The following is a 20,951-nucleotide window of genomic DNA, read 5'->3' on the forward strand; positions in this document are numbered from 1 at the left end:
TAAACCTGCCATATTAGTTTCTCGTAAACGCAAAAATAATCGCCTATCAAGAAATTTATAGTTAGAGTTTTTGTATATTAATTAACATAGAATATATCTTTAAAACCAATATGGCCTATCAACATGTAGACCAACAATCATGTGGTTATTATGCAAACCCTTCCCATTGTTCATATTGTGGTAGTCTTTACCATTGGGCTTCTCAGTGCCCATCAAACCAAGAGTTTGGGCGTACTATAGGATATAATTATAATTATGAGCCTCCATTTTCAAACTTTCATAGTAACCCATACAATCAAGAGTTTTCTAGTCATCCAAACTATTAATGGAGTTCCACCAAAAACAATTAACCAGAACCACCCTACCCAGACCGAATTTCCCAACTAGTAGTCGACTCAACAAAACAAATAGCCAACAATGAAAAAACTTTTAGGGAACAAATGGCAAACAATGAAAAAATGTTTAGGGAACAAATGGCTAACAATGAAAAAATGGTTAGGGAACAAGTGGCCCATAAAATAAATATGCTTCAGAGCATAGCTCAGATGATTTCCATGATCCCTTCACCTAACACAGAACTTTCAACCTTGCCAGAGATTGACACATAAGTATGACAACCTATTCCCATAAGCAAACCATTAGACCTAGTTAAGACCTACCCTAAATTTCATGAACCATTTACCTTCCCATGACCCTCCCATTAACAATTGTATTTACTCGACACCCTACCTGGATGAGGAAATTATTGAAGACGACTCTTTAGGACTTGTTTTGGATGACCACTCAATAAATTCGAATGATGCCATTGAGTAACCTTATATTGTTTTAGAAGATAAGAGTGAGGAAATAGAAATCAACAATTATAATCTAAGGCATTAACAAGTTAATGTGCAAGAATTAAAGGGAATAACTTCTTTAGCATAATTAGAATCTCAATTTAGTTTGGCAGATGAGGAAATAATAGATGAATTTCTTAAAGATGAAGTCAAGAACCACAACTTTATGGATTCAGCTAAGCTAGATGAAAATTTCTATAAGTTCTCAAAAGCGTGTGAGGATCCACCACCAACCGACCACCATCCACCTGAGTTACAACCTCATGAAATCCAACCATCTACCATAACTAATCGATCCATTCCTCCACCATTTGAAAGGAACCTCAAATTTGCACTTGAGCCTTTTGCCTCAGAGATCCTCTATAATTTTTTCAACCCTCACGGTGAAGAGTTTTTTCCTAGCACACAAACCCATAAGTCCACCATTCATGTAGTTGAGAGCCAAACTTTGACTGATTGTAGTGAGAAACCTAGTATGTCTTATTTTTCATCATCTAAGCCTCATGAAAGACATCATGATCCATACTTCATTCCTTTCTCACCTAAAGTATCACTAGTTCATCTTTTGGGTCATTCTACTACATCAAAAAAGGCATATTCCAACGGTTATATCCGTTACTTATATTTTTACTAACGCTTATATCCATTACCTTTGGGGCGTCACTCTCACTTCGACCAAATTTTGTAACGGATATAACCGTTACGGATAATAATTTTAGTAACGGTTATATCCGTTACTAAAATTCTTTGTAATAGATAGCCAACTATTGAAAACTCGTTTAAATTTGTCATTTCAAACAGATATTAATGTCAGTACAATTTGGTGCGCTTTTTTTTTCTGGTGGGAAAAGAAATTTGTAAGTCACGGATATATCCATTAGTAATGGATGTGTCAGTTGCCACTTAATAATTGTTTGTTGTAACGGAAATATCCGTTAATAACTATAGCCACTAAAAATAAAATAAAAAAATAAAAATTGGGTCAAATAGTGTCCACCCTACAGATCTAGCTCTAGCAAATATGATATAAATATCACATTCCACATACTTAATCAACAAATGAATAACAAGAAACAAAGCCACCAATCAATTAAACATTATGATACAAATATAGCCATCAATCTATATCCCAATTTACAAATCAAACTTACATAGAACTAAATTCACTTAACCTAATTTTGGGATGTCTAATATCTTGTCATAAAGGATCGCATTGTATTGGCCGGCCTTTTAATTTTCTCTCAAAGTACGTCTTCCCAATCAATTTCAGGGGTTTGCTTGGTGAATGGCCCCTGGCCTTGTCCCAACTCATTTATGTGCATTCTCAAGTCAAAGTTGGCCTCTATTCAATTGCTACAATGTCGTAAACACGAGCAGCAACCTTTTCTTGAGTATCTACAATAGATAAGAAATTGATTAAGGCACATGCATGCAATTAAAGGAATAAAGCCAGTAACAAATGAATAACAATTAAGTAAATTGCCAACTTCCATGCACTAATACAAACCTAACCCCCACTAGGTAAATCAACAAGTAAAATGGATGCACTTATAGAATCAGTAAGTAAAACAATTTTAGTTTATACTCCAACATATTAATCAGTTTGATAGAGAGAGTTTATACTCCAACATATACTTCCATGCACAATTTCATTTTACCCGTAAAACAATTAATACTATTATAAAATCAGTTTGACAGAGAGAGAAACCCTACAATCCATTCTCCAAGTAGATTCCATCATAATACATCCATCACTTTATATCAGATTATACTCCAACATATTAATCAATGCAAAAAAAGTATATAAAAAATTTCTAAACAAAAAACAAAAACCAACAGGCATAAGACTTTATATACTTTCATACCATAGATAAAGATACATATGAACACATTTTAATATGTAGATACATACCACAGAAAAGTTGGCCCCAATGTGCGCCATGAGAAAGTTCAATTTAGCTTCAGAAACTGCTTTCTAGTTTTGTAACTCCTCAACCTTGCCCTCGTTTTCGTGTAAACGAGTTGTGAGCTCTTGTGCCTATCTCTCATACTCCTCAACCTGTCTCTCAGCGGCCTCGGCTCTCCTCCTAAGTTCCTCAATCTCTGGATAACAGTAAGAAGAGGAGGATGCTATTGGGTCCACGCCATGACCAAGACCACCGATGTAACCTGGTTTTGCACCTAAGACTTTATTAGCAATGTCATCCTCAGTCATGGCAGTACAACCTTTTTCTAGGGACTCAACCTGCATCTCCAACATCTTATCCTGTAATTTTAAAAAAAGAGGCATGTATCAAACAAAAATAATATTTTAGACGACAAACCGTAATTACAGACAAGAAAGGGGAAATAAAACTTGATCCTCACATAATTTTCTTGAGCAGAGCCACTCCAACCTTTGCCCGGATTATAATACATCATGCGATAAAATTCAATCCTGACAGGCTCTTGTTGTGTGTGTGCATCACGCTATAACAAGTTCAATGAACATATTACATGGAACAAGGAATATAATTGATGCTAATACCAGATAACTACATCTTGATGGTTAGTTAAGTGTTCTGTAATGATTACTAAAAAAAATGCAGACAATGAATACCATATAAGCCTAAGCCGTAGCCTATGTAAAATGCTCTAAAAACTCCACCAAACTAATGCAAAGCCCTTACCTACCTAGACCTCTATAAAACCATCTTAGCAAAGCTAAAACATTGTTAGCACTGAGACAATGCCTAGAGTCGTTAGAAATGATTTATCATAAATGGAACTGAGACCGCAAAGGAACGACACCTGCAAACGTCTAAACAACACCAAACAGATCATAAACTTCTAAATCTTAGTGGAACAACAAACCTAGTAGTCTAAACAAGCAAGAACAGGTCTGAAAATGAATAAACATGATGGAAGAAGAGCTTAGTCATTTGCACCATATTGGACATCTCTTAAAACTGAAAACAGAAAAATACTACATGCTGAAAAATACCTTAAATTTAGCAGGCAGTTCTATACTAAATCAGTAGAAGATAGAAGGCACAATTGATACCTTTGGAAAGCTAGACATGTCTGCTTTCAAGAACAACAAATGGTTCAAAAAGCCGACATCAAAGGAGAAAGTTACACTCCATTTACCAACACATGGCAGAATAGTCCAACAAACCAAGATTAACAAAGTTAGCATAGCAAAGGTACATGTCAAAAAATCATAACTTTCATATACATGTAACCTATTATGTAACCAATTCTCCTTATTACCTAATTTTCTTTAAGCTAAAACCATCTCCAGAAACAATTCAATATAATATACATGAGAAATCCAATAATGAATGTCCAAGATCTTACTCAAATCTCAAAATCAGACACGGGAAGATATATAAACATATATACTACCTTATCAGCTCGATGATTCAAAAACGATCTTGAACCACCACAGTGGTTAACTTTTTTCTTTGCACGAATGGCCTTGTTAATTGTGCTAAATTTCTACAATAGATTTTTGTTAGTAAGAAGTACAACAGAAGACAATTGAAGTTTGAATAATAGCATTTCTTTTTACCTTGAACTTGTCTGTTTCAAACCAATCACAAAGGCGCTCCCAGTATGCTTGTGTGACATTGTCATATGGCTTCCGTCTGCGCTGATCATTTGAGAGTCTTGTAGTAAATTCAACACTTCAAGTAAATTATTGGCCAAGAGCCCAAGTGCACAGCGTAGGTAATCTAAGGTAGAGGTGCAACATACATAACAATGGTAGCAACTAGCAAATCTACAGAAGCGCTTCCTCGTCTAACCATTAAGTGATATTATAGATTCGATTATACAAATGCAAAAACAAAGTACCACATTCAGAAGTAGCACCATTGCCTGCACTTCTAAGGCGAGTATACCTATTTTTACAAATAAAAAAAATATCACATTAGTCTCAAACTTTCCAAAAAATAAAAGTGTTATAGATCTCAAGTAGTGATTACATCTAGAGAAACTATAACTAACCATTGGATGAGATTAACAAGGATATAATTTACATACAACGTGGAAAAGCCCCATTATCATAGCCTTCAGAAACATTAAGTTCATTAGCAGTACCAGTGGCTGGTGAGTGCACGTAGTTCTTTGGATCTGACTTCATCATCCCAACTCTGGAACTTAATGAAAATGAAGTTATTTTGTGTCGATAACCACATTCACAGTTGTGTCCAATATAATTAGTTATATCAGCAAATAAAGATATACTACTTATGGAAACTGCAGAAACTCTTACACCAAAATTCCCGATTAGCTTATTTCCTTGGTAGAGACATAGAGTACACTAAAAAAATCAACTACTTCTACTTAAGATTTTCACTGCTTCTACATATCAGGAAAAAAAATAACTAAAAATAAACCTTTATATCAACTAAAAAAACAACTACATATCAGTAGCTACACTTATACACCTTTCAAATATCTTATACCTAGCTGATGAAATACATGTGAGACAGGCTATGCATCTCAATATTGCACAAGTATCTATTTTTTAATGAAAGTTTAGAACTTACCTTCTTTGATGCCAAAAAGAATTTTTGCATCACTACAAGAAAAAAGGCTTTATATCACTGTTAAAAACAGTGACAAAAAGTCTTTTGTCACGGTTTTTTTTTCCCAAAACCGTTTCAAATATTTGTTCCAAACTAGCCTATCTCCACCACATAAAACGGTAACAACTGTTAAAAAACCGTCACAAAGAAATGTATCATTTGTGACGGTTTTAAATAAACTGTTATACATTCATCATTTTGAACGGTTATAAAAAGTATCGTTAGTCATACATAAATATATATATATATGAAAACTCACAAAATTGGGGACCTGCAATAAACTACACACCTGAATAAACTACATACCTGAATATGATCCATTAAATTTCAAGTAACACTCATATATATTGCTAATTTCATTGAAACATTCCAATCCCCTTGGATAACCAATATATACTTGTACTTAATCGTAAAACGTAATGAAGTAAATAACACATTTCCCATCTAATTCATATAAATATAATCAACCTAATCCAAATCCAAATGAAAAAAATAACATAATTTTGTCAAAGTCGATCACCCACATATGAACAAATTGGACAAATCCACATTACTTTCCCAACTGGTAGCATTCATTCCTCCAAGGGAGCCCCAAAATCCTAGCTCACATCTTTTAACATACTAGCCCACTTGAATTCTGTAATTGAAAAGAGGTGGTGACACTCAATATAACTTGATATAAAATAGCCAGTAAATGCACCGATATACAAGGTAACCAAGTAATCTAGGCATGCACAAATTATATATAAGATATTTCTTAACGATTTAAAGTAAATTATTAGTACGTATGATAGTTGAATGCAAAATAGTTAACTCAAGATCATAAATACCTATGTGAATAAGCAGAATTGCAACTGTTAATATATCTAAGGGGTAAGTTGACCGAAACTATTTGAAACAAGCTACAAGTCATTATAAGCATCTTATAAGAAACCCTGATATCGCAAACAAACAATCTATCCATTGTTAAGTTAAACCAAGATAGACTTAGGTCCAATACCCATTAATTGTTCTTGGGGAACACATGTACAACTCAAACCCTTTGTGAATAACTCAAACACTTACAACCAGATACAAAGCACCTATATATAAATAAATAAACGTACTACCAATGCTTTTAGCCTACCCCAGGGAGATGAAAAAAAATGTATATGTACACTTTAATCAATTTTAAGTGCCTAAGAGTCGAAAAGTAAACTACGATAATTTATTATCAGTGTTAAGTATATAAACGATGAAAATTTCAATTTGAATAGTCTATCCTGTTAGTTTTGTATTTTTCAGCATAGACATCAACAAGTAATGAAACTTGGTTCGCTTGAATGTAGACTCAACAGGGTAACGTTTTCGTGTAGGTAGTGGAATCCCAGCTTGAACACGACTCAAACTTTCTGCCCTGCGCAGACTGCTAAACACAACTACTATCACTTTTGCTAGTAACATTACCAAATATCGGCCTTTCAAATAGAAACTAATAGCATCAACTTGGTGATGATGTTCACTGAAATATAAGAAACATTCTATAGTAGAATCATCATATAAACATGGAAACAAAAGAAAATAATCATCATATAGCCAAGTATAGTAGCATAAACAAAAGAATTATTAGAAAAAAAAACATATAGCCAAGTATAGTAGCATAAACAAAAGAATTATTAGAAAAAAAAAAAGTACCTAGTAATTAAGAAGCACCTGATATTCATAAAGGGGCCAAAGTCAAGTCCTTGTTCAGAAAGCACAGTCATGAAACTACAAGCAACAAAAGTAGATTCCTTCTTTACTTCCTTGACCCTAAACAAAATAACATAAGAGCTTAAGCTAGAATACAGGCGACCATCACCTACTTCATATCACCAGGACTTAGGTAGCGTCCAAATATAACTAACATGAGTTCTGACTGAAACTTATTCCTTGGCAGTAGCCCTATATCAAATCGTGACAATATGACATGCACTTGACTATGCATTATATTCAAGATGCCTTAGTAACAATGTCAAACCATCACTAATACTATACTGTCAGGCTATATGCAACTCTAAATACCACAAACTAATATAGTCCTTGACTATTTGAGTGCATTCCATTAATTGTAAACTTTCAGTAAAACTAAGGATTTTTTTGATTGTGAAAAGCCTAACTGCCCAATACGAAGTAAACTTTGAATGAACATAAATATTGAGCAAATCTTAGGCTGAGTGAAACAACATCACCTGATTGCCTTTTCTTTCGCTCTTCTTTAATACCCAATGTGAAAACATTCAAAGACAAAGCCGCCTCTCTATGGTAACAATGAGCTTGAAGTGCTTGTTCATCAAGAATAGCTTGAGTAGCAGCCACTACAGCAGCAAAAGGCTAGGTGTATGTAGGAACCTGACTTAAAGTAGACCGTAAGATCTCTAATCTGCATTATTAACATGAGACTATAAAATAAAACACAGTTCTAACTAAGTAAGTACGTGAAGAAGTTTAGAGGTGGTTACATATATACTATACCTGTTCTTCCAAATCCACTAGTTGCTCATCTTTCAATCTGAGTGTCAATCTTTCCCTAAAAGAAGAGACATAAGTTGAATTTTTGCCCAGTTGAAAAACAGCCATGGCCATACTCAAACTTCTATGATGGAGTCTCAACTGTCAAACATTGACACGCTCAAACAGCGAATGTAAACCAAGTTCAATGCACAAGGTAGCTATGACCATTCATTGAGTGGTTATGATTATCAATGAGAAATGACATTTTACCTTTCTTCAATTTCCTTAACCTCCTTTTGCCAAATTTCTTGTTCCTTAATAAGGCTCTCGTTGGTCTAACAAAAGATATACCAAACAATGTACGATATCAAAAACTAAACTTCTAAAAATAAGAATGGAGTAGCAAATAAACAGAGCAAACATTGGCAACAACTTTCTTCTCCTTAATAGTTCTTTCGATGTTAAGTTGGATCTCCTGCAGCTTTGAATTCACAGCTTTTTCCACTACTTCAGAAATGGACTTCTCCTTTCTACTTCTGGCTTCTAGGAGTAATTTTTCATAATACTGTGAAGTGAATGAAGAGGTTAGGGACATTAACCTGTAAATCAATACCATGAATAGGGAAATGTAAGCTACCAAGGATGATAGTAAGCAACATTAACTAATACTCTAAGAGCCTATCAGAACAGCAGCGTTGAAGACGCTTAAGTAAGGCCATGTTTTGCTCAATCTCAACTTTTGCAGAACAAAATCACCTAAACTCGGCAAATTGTCTGAAAAAGTTGAATGTATCGACAAGGACATCACATTACTTTGGTGAATGGTCCTCCCTCTCCTCTCCCCAACCGTTTTTGCTCCTCCTATAGGGCGAGGTTAATAATTATATTGTTGGGAACTTACCACTACAGCGCATTAAAAATTTATTTCATCTACGACAATTACTTTAAATTTTCAAAGGTCCATTTCTGGTAATCTTTCAGCAAGGTTAGAGAAAAAACATATATAGGCGCATCTTTGAAGCATTTTTAAGTACTGTCTCTTATTTTCAAACTCGCTTGCAAGCAAATGGTTGTACTCATCAACTTTCTGTCCAAATGTAGAAATAACATTTACACATGCATACAATCAAAGAATAGTGCCAAGCGAAGAAATCCTATAGAAAACACAGAAAAATCTGAGTAGTTTCAGTTATCCTGATTCTAACCAAGCTCAGTTGCCCAATAATCACTAACATATGGTAAGAAACAGATGGCACTAGTCTCAAATATTTAAGGATGTACATGACTCAAAGCACCAATAAAAATTTTGAAATTGATATAAAGATTTTGAAACCGCTTGTATTATATCTTACATGAGACAAGTCGGCAACTATGGCACTGGAAAAAAAATAGCAGACCAACTTGGACATTGTCAATCCACGTTGAAAAGCCTCTTTGAGACTACCTCCCCTACCCATCCATTGGAACTCCTTTTACCTTTTAGTCAGCAAGTCAGTTGCACACAAGGGAAGGAGACTGATATTACAGAAAGAAAATAGTTTGCAAGATGAAATTGTATGGATCTGACTATGAGAGTTACAGGCATGTTAAGGCAAGTATGCAGGAAAATGACTGAGGTTGAAAGAAAAGAATGTCACCGCTTCAATTTTACTGCTGAGCACAGCTCCACTAATTCCAGATTCTTCACTACCTTCACAAGTTTCAAAATCTCCATTATATGGCCTGCAGTATGAGTTCAACTCGACCGATTTGCCATCAGCTTTTGACTGATTCAAACGGTGAACATAGTTATCACCAACATAATCCCAAACTCTTTGTGTTTCCAAATCAAGAGAACAGCAATGCTATATTATTGCAATTGAAGAACAATTAATGGATATTAAAGGGGGAGAATGAGAGAGACAGAGAGCTCTAAACCTGTTTGCCTTGCTTCTTCCTCCACGACTCCTTTCAAAGATTAGTGAATATAGTATTGGTACTCCGAAACAAAATATTAGTATAAATCAAATCAAATCTTTATTTTAAAAACACTAAAAAGGAGTGAATTTGTATTTGGTTGAGTGAGTGAGATAGGACAAACAGTTAGCTTAAGGATTTTTTTTTGTTATTTTCTTAATTTTCCAAAAACAAATAATCCTAATCGGCAGAAGTAAAGAGAGAGTCGTGAGTGATCGTGCGATTCATTTTGTTTGTTTTTTGTGAAGCATTTCTTAGAGGTAAACCTGCAAGTGTTTGAAGAAAGCGGGCCCGGAGACTGAACGTGGGCTTTGTAGTAGTTTTTTTTAGTGCAGTTGTGGGGCGGGACTAAAAAATTAGAATTTAGTCTTCCACGGTCCAACATTGTTTCATTCATTTTAGTTTTGACACTTTTAGTTTCTTGGCATAACAGTCTGTTGAGCTTCTCAAGAGACTTCAGAAAGTTATGGACTGTAACGTTATGACTGTTCTAACGAGTTTGTATTTAGAAGAATAGGATTTGCCATTCATAAAGGACTTGCGGTGCAGCTTATTGCATGTTTGTCCTAATTATTTGTAAAACTCGTTATCTTTATCAATAAAATTTTCACTTAAAAAAGAAAAAGAAAAAACATAAACTCCTAAAAAATATAACTATTTTAGTGAAATAGTCACAAATAGTTATCCACACATATACACCTTTTTTTAGAAAAAAACAATTTGTGACCGTTTCGAAAACGCACGTCACAAAAAACTTTTTAAAACAGTCACACAAACCCTTTTCTGCCATTTGTGACCGTTTCGAACACAACAGTCACAAATAACTTTTTAAAACAGTCACAAAAACCCTTTTTTGTACTAGTGCATCCTTCAACATATACATCCAGCCGAGCATCCAACAGACCAACACCACACATGTATGCATCTAAGAATGCCCAATGGTAAGAGAATAAATTATATTACAATTGACAATAAGACCAAGGTTGGAACAAATATCTAAACATGATGAAAGCATTCACAATATTTTTAAAACAGATGGACTTGCAATTGCATCCCTTTTTATTTTCCAGTAGCAAAGCACTCACAATAACAACCCACAATAATGCGCACATGTCAACGAAAATTGCAGGGATTGGCTTGCTAGTATCCATTCGTTATTATCATCCTGCATGACTTACAGTTTCAAGCATTTGGACCTTCTACAATTGCAATGTTTGCAATCATCCTCAATGTTGTATGTCCTCTTCCTGGATATCACAAATAATTATTCCCAGACCCACAATGAAAAAAATAAGAGTGTGAGGAAATAAACATAAAATGACTTGCCTCTTCTTTGTGGGGCTCATTTGGTTAAATTCCTAAATTCCATTAGCATCATCTGGAGAAAAAAAAATCTCACTACAATGACTTGTAAAAAATTGAAAAAAACTATCAAATTGTTTACTCTTACCGTAAGGAACCGGAGAAGTGGGCGAGTTTTATGCTACCAATATGGATAGTGACTTCTCTCTGTGTGATCATCTTCAGTAGAGTTTATGCTTGAAGACAAGAGGCAGACCATTGCTGTAGTGTTTACAATGCTATTAGTACCCTTTTTATTACCGCAAATAGTTTAAACTTTTTAGGCTTCCCTCCCTTATCCAAAATCTTCATGCTTTCTTTCCTTTTCTGGTAAAATCCCCCATTGCTAATAGTGTGAGTTCAGGAAAGGAATCAAACAAGATGGAAGGACAAGACAAGAAACAGTAGTGGAACAGACACGTTTGTCAATTACGCGAATATTACCAAGACGAAGGATAGCACTTCAGTTAAATTCTCAGATCTACCGTCTCCTGGTCACAAGGGAGAATATCCATATACTAAAATTTCGGAAGTTGCCTATGAGAGAGGCTCTCTACTTGCTCGTTTCGACCTAAATAAGATGTCTATAGAGGAACTTCGCTCTGCGGCAGCGTAATCATGGAAACCCAGTGGGGAATGGGTTATCACTCCAATTGGAAAAGGGTATATGTACATCAGATTTGATAATGCAACTGACTTCAACAATGTTTGGAGTGGGGGGCCATGGAAATTTGAAGGTCAAATTCTTCGACTTAGCAAATGGGAGAAGAAATTCTGCCCAGAAACACAAAAGCAAACCCATGCCTCAGTCTGGATTAAATTCCTTGGACTTCCAATGGAATATTGGGATAAGGTGACAATCATGTCAAGGGCCAGATCGGTGGGCTATCCCATACAGGTCGACGAAAATACGATGAGAAGGAACTATGGGTACTATGCAAGCTGTCAGGTAGATGTAGATCCGTCCAAAAACATCCCAGAACAAGTTTTTGTGGAAGCAAAAGACAATGAGTTTTGGCAGACAATAGTAGTGGGCAAACTGCCCAAGTTTTGTAATCACTACAAAATTGTGGGGCACTTGGTGGGTAACTGCAAAAAGCTTAAGTCTGCCTTAACACAGGATAAGAACAAAGGCGTGGTGGTTGACAACACGCCAAACGATGGAGATAACAATATGCAGAGAAAGAACATAAAACAAAAGCAAGGGGGAAAATAGACTGAGGTGCAAAATAAAAAAAAAAAAAACCAAGAGGCTGACTCTTCAAGGGGAGATAAGGCAGGTACAAGCACCCCTCAGGTGGTCGACGCGGTCATAGCAAGTAACAAGTTCCAAGTGCTACAGGAAACGGAGGAAGGGAACATCGAAGTACAAGAGGTGGAGGCTGGTGAGATTCAAGAGCATATACCAGCAGAGGAATCACCTTTAACAGCACAAGAGGAAGCAATGAAGGACAAAAAGATGGAAGAAATCCCTAATACTGACGAAAGGCCAAGTTTGGCAGAGAGGAATTCTTGTGTCCAATCTGGGATGCAGCAGGAAGCAAGTGAACACTTGGCTATTGAGATGGCTGAGAATCTTCTCCAAGCAGATGAAAGGGCTGAGAATCTCATCCAAGCAGCTGAAACAGATGATTCAGAGATAGAGGCTCGAAGACATGAGAATGCACAACTAGTAACTAGGATGGTAGAGACCAGTTCTGGCCATCTGGAGGCATCACTCACATCACAAGAACAAGGGGTTGTTGATCCTGAGGCCGAGCAAGTCTTACAGGTGTTGGAAAAACAAATTCCACCCGATAAGGCACCTTTAAGTTGGGCAGAATCCATGGAGGGAGAGGCAGTATAACACCCCGTGTTTTTCTTTTACTTTTCCTATTACCATAATAATAATGATAGATAATAGATTAAATAAAAATATGATAGATATTAGTAAGGATAGGAAACCCAGTAGGGTTAGGAGATAAACCTTCCTTCCTTGTTTTTAGGGGGGTTTCAAAACAAAAAGGAGTTCATACGAAGTTTTTGAAAACACAGAGAGTTTTACATAGAAAAAAAGGGAGATTTTTACTAAGAGAGGAAAAGGAAGTTTTTCTGGAAATCTACTGATAGCTAGCTGATAGTCGGAGCGTACTACCGGTGAGTAGATTTTTTTTACCATTTACTAAACTATTGGATTTTCCAGTGGCTTACAACCTAGACTACACTATACTAGACTTCTGTCGAGAATTCAAGTTTTATATTACTGTTTTGTTCTATTTATTCTCGAACCATGCTGCATATTGTTATAACGCTAAGAAAAACTTTAGTGATAAAAGATTTCGAATATAATTAATTAACCTAACCATTTAGTTATTCGTATATACTGTCAAGATACAAGGGGTATCATTAGAATTTTTGATTCTCTATTTAAGTGTGGGTGTGTTAAATTTATTGTTTGGATAGGACTGTCGGTGGTTGAATTGGGTTCTGGTTGAACTGTGGTTGGTGTCTGTTGGGTTAATTTGTGTGGATGTTTGAATGGGATAGGGTGCCTGTTGAAGTGGTGAGTGGGGTATATTGAGATTTGTTTGGATGGGTACTGTGGAGGCTTGGAATGGTTATTAATGGCGTCGAGATTGAGTTTTTGGAAAGTGATGGATTTGTGTTTTGGTTATGTCATAAGATTGGGTTTTTGATGGAGAGAAAAACCAAACTGTTTCGGTGGTCTGAGATGGGCAAACTGTCTTGACAGTGGAAGAGAGGTCTGAGGGAGGAGATGACCATGAGGATTATCCAGCACTCTCATTTTCTAGTTTTCCTTACTTGGGTCGGGTTGAGTTGGGACTGATATGTGTTGGGCATGGGCTTGAGTTTATGTTTAAAGGTTTGGTACGGTCATAAGTTATGAGTCTAATCTAATTTCATTTGTTTGGGCTGGTTTTTTTTCTATTTATTTGATCCGTCTCATTTAAGTTGATTTAAGCCGGTTTCTATTTTTGTTAGGGGCTGGTTCATTATTGTTTTAAGTGGATCTGTTTCTTTTAGATATTTCTAGTTGGGCTAAATCTGTTATTGGGCCGGTTTATGGTTTGGCTTTTCTATTTAGTTATGTGGATCTGGCTAGTGTGAGACTGTGAGTCATGGGCTTGGCTAGTTGGGTCCGAACCATGACCTTAGCCATGCACCTTGACCTTAGCCATGAACCATGGCTATGACCATGAACCTGTTGAACATGGAAATGATGTGTTGACTTTGACATTGACTGCTGACCATTGACCGTTGATCGTTGACTGTGGAATGTTGACTTTTTCCAGCTTTTCACAAATTGAACTTTGTGGACAAATCCAATAATTGGATGTTGTTGAAACTTGTATAAACATGTTTATAATTATCTAATAAAGATTTGACATGGTATTATATATATATTGTCACTAATGGATTTTGACTTTGACAATGTGGATGATAAGAACTACGAAGGCTTGATTCCAATCTTAGATTTGGATACGTAGGCAGCTTTGAGCAAAAGTGTAGCCACTACCCTACAATATATTATATATTAGTTATTAGTTATTAGTTATTAGTTATTGTGATAACTATATGTGAACAGTGTTAATACTTAATTGTGTACGTGTATTAACTACTATGTGATATTTCAGTCTTTTATGATATATGACGATATGACACTTAGACATCGATATATTAATAACGTGTAAACAATAATACAAAAAACAAGATACTCCTCCATTCTCTAAAATAATATATACAATAAAGTTCAATAATGGTTAAACAAATTTACCACACCCTATTAGAATCTCTCCATGCCTCAAGTTTTGGAAATAAGATTTTATTACTGAAGATGTCATGTGATAGATGGGCATTTATTGAATGTGCCATAAATGGTCTGTTACGTTATAACTGGGTATTCATTGACTGTGCCATGAATGACCTGGGTATTCATTGAATGTGGCGGGAATGACCTAAGGTACATTGGTACTAAAGGGTGGGTGTATAAGAAAAGTAATCGATTAATTAATAAAAAAAATTGATTTGATTGTACGGGTATGCTTGGACTTACATTTGAATACTGATAGGATATTTACATATGCTTATTTAGAATTTCTAACTTCCCTTTGTAGGAGGGTAGGACTTAATAATATTTTGTGCAAGGACGTTGTCCTACCCTTATACAGAAGTGGATATCGGTAAGATTTAATTCAATTACGAAGTTATTAAGATGAGTTATTATAATGAGTTAATAGAATGGAAGTCTTGCTTGGGAAGAAACTATGCCGGTTGAAATGATGGAACTACCTGTCTTCCAAGATGAGAAAGATTAAGTTATGGGTATATATAAAGTGTGGTTTGGATAATTAAAGTCTGGAAATTTTTTTATGTTGTTAGTCTACTCATACCAGCAAATTCCATTTTGCTAACCTATGTTTGCTTTGTTTTGGCGTCGTGGGTGTGTTCTTGGGAACATAAGTGGAAGGCAGTAGAACCATGACATTTGATTTGGATTCTTTTCTGGAGCAGTCCGTTAGTTCTTTCATTAGGTCTAACTCTTTTTAGAAGTATGTAATAACGTAGTTTCATATTCATATGACATGAGAATACGATGTTAAAGACCTTTATTCTTAGAGTTTCTTTTGAGGATTTTTTTTGACGGAAGATAGTCTTTTAATAAAGTGATGGTTGAGAAATTTTGGAGAAATTTTGTTGTTAAGTTGATTTTTTTATGATGTGGGTTTTCGGTTTTAGCATGAGTTGTATCCACCCCGTCATAGTCTGGGTTTTTAGACAATTGAACATATTAATGTTTGAAATATTTATATTTCAAATATTCACTTTGTAATTGTTTAGATATATGGGCAGTGACATTTTGGTATCAGAGCTTTGGTTAGCCTAGATTTGGAAAGTCTAGGTGATCCTCGGAATGTGGTGATTGGGTGTGTTTGAGTTTAAGATGTTTGGAGTACTAATAGAAATCTGTTTTGTTTTAAGGTGATGGCTGGAGATGACAATGACATTACTGGTACCGAAAGTAATACCATATCCGTTGATTTGGAAGTAATATTAACTTAGTTGGTGCAAACTATTTAGAGTGGTCAACATGCTAATCTAGGGGATCCTTTTGCTAGGAGAAACAAGGATTTTGCTACTTTAGGAGGCCAGAAGTTCAAGGGAGAGAAAGGGGCCATTGATGCTGAGAATTTGTTTACCATATGTGAGTCCATGTTTGCTAAGATGCAACTCACTGAGGTGCAGAAGCAAGAGTTGGCTTCTCACCAGTTGGAGGGGTCAGCTTTATTTTGGTGGAGGTCTATCAAGGATAATGTGGATGTAGGAACTATGACTTGGGAGGATTTCCTGGTAAGATTTGAGGGAAGGTTTGTTCCTAATGTTGTTAAGGAGCAATTAATAGAGAAATTCTTTAATCTGACCCAAGGAGGGAAAACTGTTACGGAGTATGTGACTAAGTTCAATGAACTATCGAGGTATGCTCCTTATCTAGTGGATACCCAAGTAAAGAAGAACCAGAAGTTCATCCGTGGACTAGAGCCATATCTATCGAGTTACTTGATACCTTTTGATTCAGAAACTTTCGATCACGTGATAGATTTGTCATTAAAATATGAACAATTGGATAATGAACCCAAAGATGAGAGGTTTAAAGAGAATGCCCCAAAACAAGTCAGCTTACACCTTATTTCTAGTCAACCACATCAAGGGCAGAGAAAAAGTCAGCATCACCCATATAATAGGCAAACAAGTAAGCATGTGAATAAGGACGTTAGTACTTTGCTAAAGAAATTTGATGGTAATTGTTTGAACTGCGGGGAAGTTGGGCATACTATTCGAAGATGTTCTAAACCAAATAAACTAGTAGGCAAATGTTATAAATGTGGACAGTTGGGACACTATGTGAAGAACTGCACTGGTTAATGTTAGGTATGTTTGAATTTGTTGTTTACTAGTTCCTCTATTGGTACTTAGCATGTAAGAATTTGTTGTATGATTATGAAAATGAAATGCTGGTTGTTTTAACGGTTAGTTTCTTATGAAATTTATAATCGAAATTGTTCAGCATGTTATAATGTTGTTTTCCTAACGGAGTTTTCTATTTTAAATAAGTATTGGCTAAAGTAGAAATTGTTATTTTAAAATTTCATATTTGAGTAAATTGGAATTATCCAAGGAATAAAGAAACCCTTTTGCTAAAGGTTGGATTTGGAATTGTTGATATTGTCTAAGTTATGTATATCGTTGGTGTGTGATGCAATATACATAACATCTCTTTGTATACATCGTTGGTGTTTGATCCTATATGATGGTAGAGAGCTTGTATGCATCGTTGGTGTGTGAACCAGTGTATACTTGCATATCGTTGGTGTGTGAGCCAGTGTGCATGCCTCACATTGTAGGTGTTTGATCCTATATGATGGTAGACATAGTGTAGGTCGTTGATGATATGAATCAGCCTATATGTTTTCTATATTCATATTCGAACATGTGGTGTTCGTGAGGCACAGAGAGAAATGTTGATATATTTGTAAACACCAAGATGGTGGATGAAATATATGAGTTTTTAAACGAATAGTTTTGACAGGGAAAATCGTTGAAAAGGAAATTATTATATGTATATTTATTGTTAAACGACTTAGGTTAGTTGGGAAATACTAAGAGTGGAACTAACTGCCTCAATGTGAGAGAAACTACCTTGCCTTCTTAGAATGATTTAACTCGAAGAATATGAGTTTTGCTAAATTGAAAAATAATGAGTTTACTTAAGTGTTGTCAATTGAAGAAACTAATTACGTTTATTCTTTTGAGTTGTGTATGCTAGCGTATACACGTATTTCTTGGGTTCTATACGTATATGGACACACTTTCAAAGTATGTGATTTGCATATTAGTATGCCTATCTATAGGATATTGTATATGTGTATTCCTTTTAAGGTGTGTATATTTGCGTATACACGTATGTCTCATTTCTGATATTGGTTTACTATGATCATTGGGTGCAAGCTGTAAATGATGTGTTTAATTTAATCTCCTTGCTGACATGTTCTACATTATTACTTAAAGTTTAGTTGTTGGGATATAATTTGTTAACTTTATACTCTATAAAGATTTATTGTTTGACGTACTGTTTGTTTGGTTAATCTACACTCTACTTTGAATCTCGGGACGAGATCTTTTTAAGGTGTGTATATTATAACACCCCGTGTTTTTCTTTTACTTCTCCTATTACCATAATAATAATAATAATAATAATAATAATAATAATAGAGAATAGATAAAACAAAAATAGGATAGATATTAGTAAGGATAGGAAACCCAGTAGGGTTAGGAGATAAACCTTCCTTTCTTATTTTTAGGGGGGTTTGAAAACAAAAAGGAGTTCACACGAAGTTTTTGAAAACACAGAGAGTTTTAGACAGAAAAAAAAAAAAGGGAGAGTTTTATTGAGAAAGGAAAAGAAAGTTTTTCTGGAAATCTACTGATAGCTAGATGATAGTCGGAGCGTACTGCTGGTGAGTAGATTTTTTTTACCATTTACTGAACTATTGGATTTTCCGGTGGCTTACAACCTATATTACACTATACTAGACTTCTGTCGAGAATACAAGTTTTATATTCTGTCTTGTTTTGTTTATTCTCGAACCATGCTGCATATTGTTATAACGCTAAGCAAAACTTTAGTGATAAAAGATTTCGAATATAATTAATTAACCTAACCATTTAGTTATTCGTATATACTGTCAAGATACAAAGGGCATCATTAGAATTGTTGATTCTCTGTTTGAGTGTGGGTGTGTTAAATTTATTGTTTGGATAGGACTGTCGGTGGTTGAATTGGGTTCTGGTTGAACTGTGATTGGTGTCTATCGGGTTAATTTGTGTGGATGTTTGAATGGGATAGGGTGGCTGTTGAAGTGGTGAGTGGGGTATATTGAGATTTGTTTGGATGCGTACTGCGGAGGCTTGGAATTGTTATTAATGGAGTCGAGATCGAGTTTTTTGGAAAGTGATGGATTTGTGTTTTGGTTATGTCATAAAATTAGGTTTTTGATGGAGAGAAAAACCGAACTGTTTCGGTGGTCTGAGATGGGCATACTGTCTCGGCAGTGGAAGAGAGGTCTGAGGGAGGAGATGACCGTGAGGATTATCCAGCACTCTCGTTTCTAGTTTTCCTTACTTGGGTTGGGTTGAGTTGGGCCTGATATGTGTTGGGCATGGGCTTGAGTTTATGTTTAAAGGTTCGGTACGGTCATAGGTTATGAGTCTAATCTAATTTCAGTTGTTTAGGCCGGTTTTTTTTTTCTATTTATTTGATTTGTCTCATTTGAGCCGGTTTCTATTTTTGTTAGGGGCTGGGTCATTATTGTTTTAAGTGGATCTGTTCCTTTTAGATATTTCTAGTTGGGCTAAATCTGTTATTGAGCTGGTTTCTGGTTTGGCTTTTCTGTTTAGTTATGTGGATCCGGCTAGTTTGAGTCCTGGGCTTGGCTAGTTGGGTCCGAACCATGACCTTAGCCATGAGCCCATGAGCCATGCACCTTGACCTTAGCCATGAACCATGGCTATGACCATGAACATGTTGAACATATATGGAAATGACGTGTTGACTTTGACATTGACCGCTGACCATTGACCGTTGACTGTGGAATGTTGACTTTTTCTAGCTTTCCACAGATTGAACTTTGTGGACAAATCTAATAATAGGATGTTGTTGAAACTTGTATAAACATGTTTATAATTATCTAATAAAGATTTGACGTGGTATTATATATATATATATATATATATATATATATATATATATATATATATATATATTGTCACTGATGGATTTTGACTTTGACACTGTGGCTGATAAGAACTACAAAGGCTTGATTCCAATCTTGGATTTGGATCCATAGACACCTTTGAGCAAAAGTGCAGCCACTACCCTACACTATATTATATATTATATATTAGTTATTAGTTATTGTATATGTGATATTTCAGTTTTTTATGATATACGATGCTATGACAATTAGACATCGATATATTAATAACATGTAAACAATAATACAAGAAACAAGATATGCCTCCATTCTTTGAAATAATATATGCAATAAAGTTCAATAATACGTAAACAAATTTACCACACCCTTTTAGAATCTCTCCACGCCTCAAGTTTTGGAAATGAGATTTTATGACTGAAGATGTCATGTGATAGGTGGGCATTTATTGAATGTGTCATAAATGGTCCGTTAGCATTATAACTGGGTATTCATTGACTGTGCCATGAATGACCTGGGTATTCATTGAATGTGGCGGGAATGACCTAAGGTACATAGATACTAAAGGGTGGGTGTATAAGAAAAGTAATCGATTAATTAATAAGAGAAATTGATTTGATTGTACGGGTGTGCTTGGACTTACATTTGAATACTGATAGGATATTTACATATGTTTATTTAGAATTTCTAACTTCCGTTTGCAGTAGGGTAAGACTTAATAATATTTTGTGCAGGGACGTTGTCCTACCCTTATACAGAAGTGGATATCGATAAGATTTAATTCAATTACTAAGTTATTAAGATGAGTTATTATAATGAGTTAATAGAATGGAAGTCTTGCTTGGAAAGAAACTATGCCGGTTGAAATGATGGAACTACCTGTCTTCCAAGCTAAGAAAGATTAAGTTATAGGTACATATAAAGTGTGATCTGGATAATTAAAGCCTGGAAATGTTTTTATGTTATTAATCTACTCATACCAGCAAATTCCATTTTGCTGACCC

The 20,951-nt window shown here is 35.3% G+C and overlaps 3 protein-coding genes and 2 long non-coding RNA genes across 19 annotated transcripts; 1 reads left to right on the forward strand and 4 right to left on the reverse strand.

The window, feature by feature from the left end:
- Positions 1-1,905: 1,905 nt before the first annotated feature.
- LOC147475234 (uncharacterized) lies at positions 1,906-4,646 on the reverse strand. 3 transcript variants are annotated; one of them, XM_086584161.1, is made up of 6 exons: positions 4,575-4,646; positions 4,390-4,465; positions 4,224-4,316; positions 3,204-3,305; positions 2,749-3,102; positions 1,906-2,231 (listed from the first exon to the last, which is right to left on the reverse strand). In XM_086584161.1, the coding sequence occupies exons 1-5, from the start codon at positions 4,625-4,627 to the stop codon at positions 2,875-2,877; spliced, it is 552 nt and encodes a 183-aa protein (XP_086440287.1). In that variant the 5' UTR covers positions 4,628-4,646; the 3' UTR covers positions 1,906-2,231; positions 2,749-2,874. The 3 variants fall into 3 exon arrangements, with proteins under 3 accessions (XP_086440287.1, XP_086440286.1, XP_086440288.1); XM_086584160.1 differs by having other exon boundaries at positions 4,390-4,486; XM_086584162.1 differs by lacking the exon at positions 3,204-3,305 and having other exon boundaries at positions 4,390-4,486.
- A 14-nt stretch (positions 4,647-4,660) lies between these two features.
- LOC147475235 (BRAP2 RING ZnF UBP domain-containing protein 1-like) lies at positions 4,661-8,745 on the reverse strand. 9 transcript variants are annotated; one of them, XM_086584164.1, is made up of 8 exons: positions 8,304-8,744; positions 8,153-8,217; positions 7,904-7,958; positions 7,621-7,811; positions 7,085-7,201; positions 5,935-6,047; positions 4,863-4,972; positions 4,661-4,720 (listed from the first exon to the last, which is right to left on the reverse strand). In XM_086584164.1, the coding sequence occupies exons 1-4, from the start codon at positions 8,496-8,498 to the stop codon at positions 7,722-7,724; spliced, it is 405 nt and encodes a 134-aa protein (XP_086440290.1). In that variant the 5' UTR covers positions 8,499-8,744; the 3' UTR covers positions 4,661-4,720; positions 4,863-4,972; positions 5,935-6,047; positions 7,085-7,201; positions 7,621-7,721. The 9 variants fall into 9 exon arrangements, 6 of the variants coding, with proteins under 6 accessions (XP_086440290.1, XP_086440294.1, XP_086440292.1 ...); XR_015208808.1 differs by having other exon boundaries at positions 4,863-6,047; positions 7,904-8,041; positions 8,316-8,742; XR_015208809.1 differs by having other exon boundaries at positions 4,863-6,047; positions 7,904-8,041; positions 8,304-8,742.
- A 168-nt stretch (positions 8,746-8,913) lies between these two features.
- On the reverse strand, positions 8,914-10,101 carry LOC147475236 (uncharacterized). 5 transcript variants are annotated; one of them, XR_015208814.1, is made up of 4 exons: positions 9,800-10,101; positions 9,520-9,648; positions 9,235-9,358; positions 8,914-8,969 (listed from the first exon to the last, which is right to left on the reverse strand). It is a non-coding gene; the product is annotated as an uncharacterized LOC147475236 (long non-coding RNA). The 5 variants fall into 5 exon arrangements; XR_015208812.1 differs by having other exon boundaries at positions 9,235-9,397; XR_015208813.1 differs by lacking the exon at positions 9,235-9,358.
- Positions 10,102-10,790: 689 nt separating this feature from the next.
- LOC147475237 (uncharacterized) lies at positions 10,791-14,683 on the reverse strand. The gene is made up of 3 exons (XR_015207988.1): positions 11,289-14,683; positions 11,165-11,216; positions 10,791-11,085 (listed from the first exon to the last, which is right to left on the reverse strand). It is a non-coding gene; the product is annotated as an uncharacterized LOC147475237 (long non-coding RNA).
- Positions 14,684-16,162: 1,479 nt separating this feature from the next.
- On the forward strand, positions 16,163-17,101 carry LOC147475238 (uncharacterized). Its single transcript, XM_086585330.1, has 2 exons — positions 16,163-16,199; positions 16,281-17,101. The coding sequence occupies exons 1-2, from the start codon at positions 16,163-16,165 to the stop codon at positions 17,099-17,101; spliced, it is 858 nt and encodes a 285-aa protein (XP_086441456.1).
- The last annotated feature ends 3,850 nt before the right edge of the window (positions 17,102-20,951 follow it).

This window comes from Coptis chinensis, chromosome 9 (assembly GCF_015680905.1).
Source record: "Coptis chinensis isolate HL-2020 chromosome 9, ASM1568090v1, whole genome shotgun sequence".
In the NCBI taxonomy this organism is placed as follows: Eukaryota; Viridiplantae; Streptophyta; class Magnoliopsida; order Ranunculales; family Ranunculaceae; genus Coptis; species Coptis chinensis.

Coding starts and splice junctions, on each gene's coding strand:
- LOC147475234 (XM_086584160.1), bottom strand. CDS start 4,627: ATGGTTAGACGAGGAAGCGCTTCTGTAGATTTGCTAGTTGCTACCATT. Junction 4,317..4,389: donor TTGAAACAGACAAGTTCAAG/GTAAAAAGAAAT, acceptor AATCTATTGTAG/AAATTTAGCACAATTAACAA. Junction 3,103..3,203: donor GCTCTGCTCAAGAAAATTAT/GTGAGGATCAAG, acceptor TTAAAATTACAG/GATAAGATGTTGGAGATGCA.
- LOC147475235 (XM_086584168.1), bottom strand. CDS start 8,498: ATGGTATTGATTTACAGGTTAATGTCCCTAACCTCTTCATTCACTTCA. Junction 8,218..8,303: donor AGAAGAAAGTTGTTGCCAAT/GTTTGCTCTGTT, acceptor ATCTTTTGTTAG/ACCAACGAGAGCCTTATTAA. Junction 7,959..8,152: donor GTTAAGGAAATTGAAGAAAG/GTAAAATGTCAT, acceptor CTCTTCTTTTAG/GGAAAGATTGACACTCAGAT.
- LOC147475238 (XM_086585330.1), top strand. CDS start 16,163: ATGGCTGGAGATGACAATGACATTACTGGTACCGAAA. Junction 16,200..16,280: donor TGACATTACTGGTACCGAAA/GTAATACCATAT, acceptor ATGCTAATCTAG/GGGATCCTTTTGCTAGGAGA.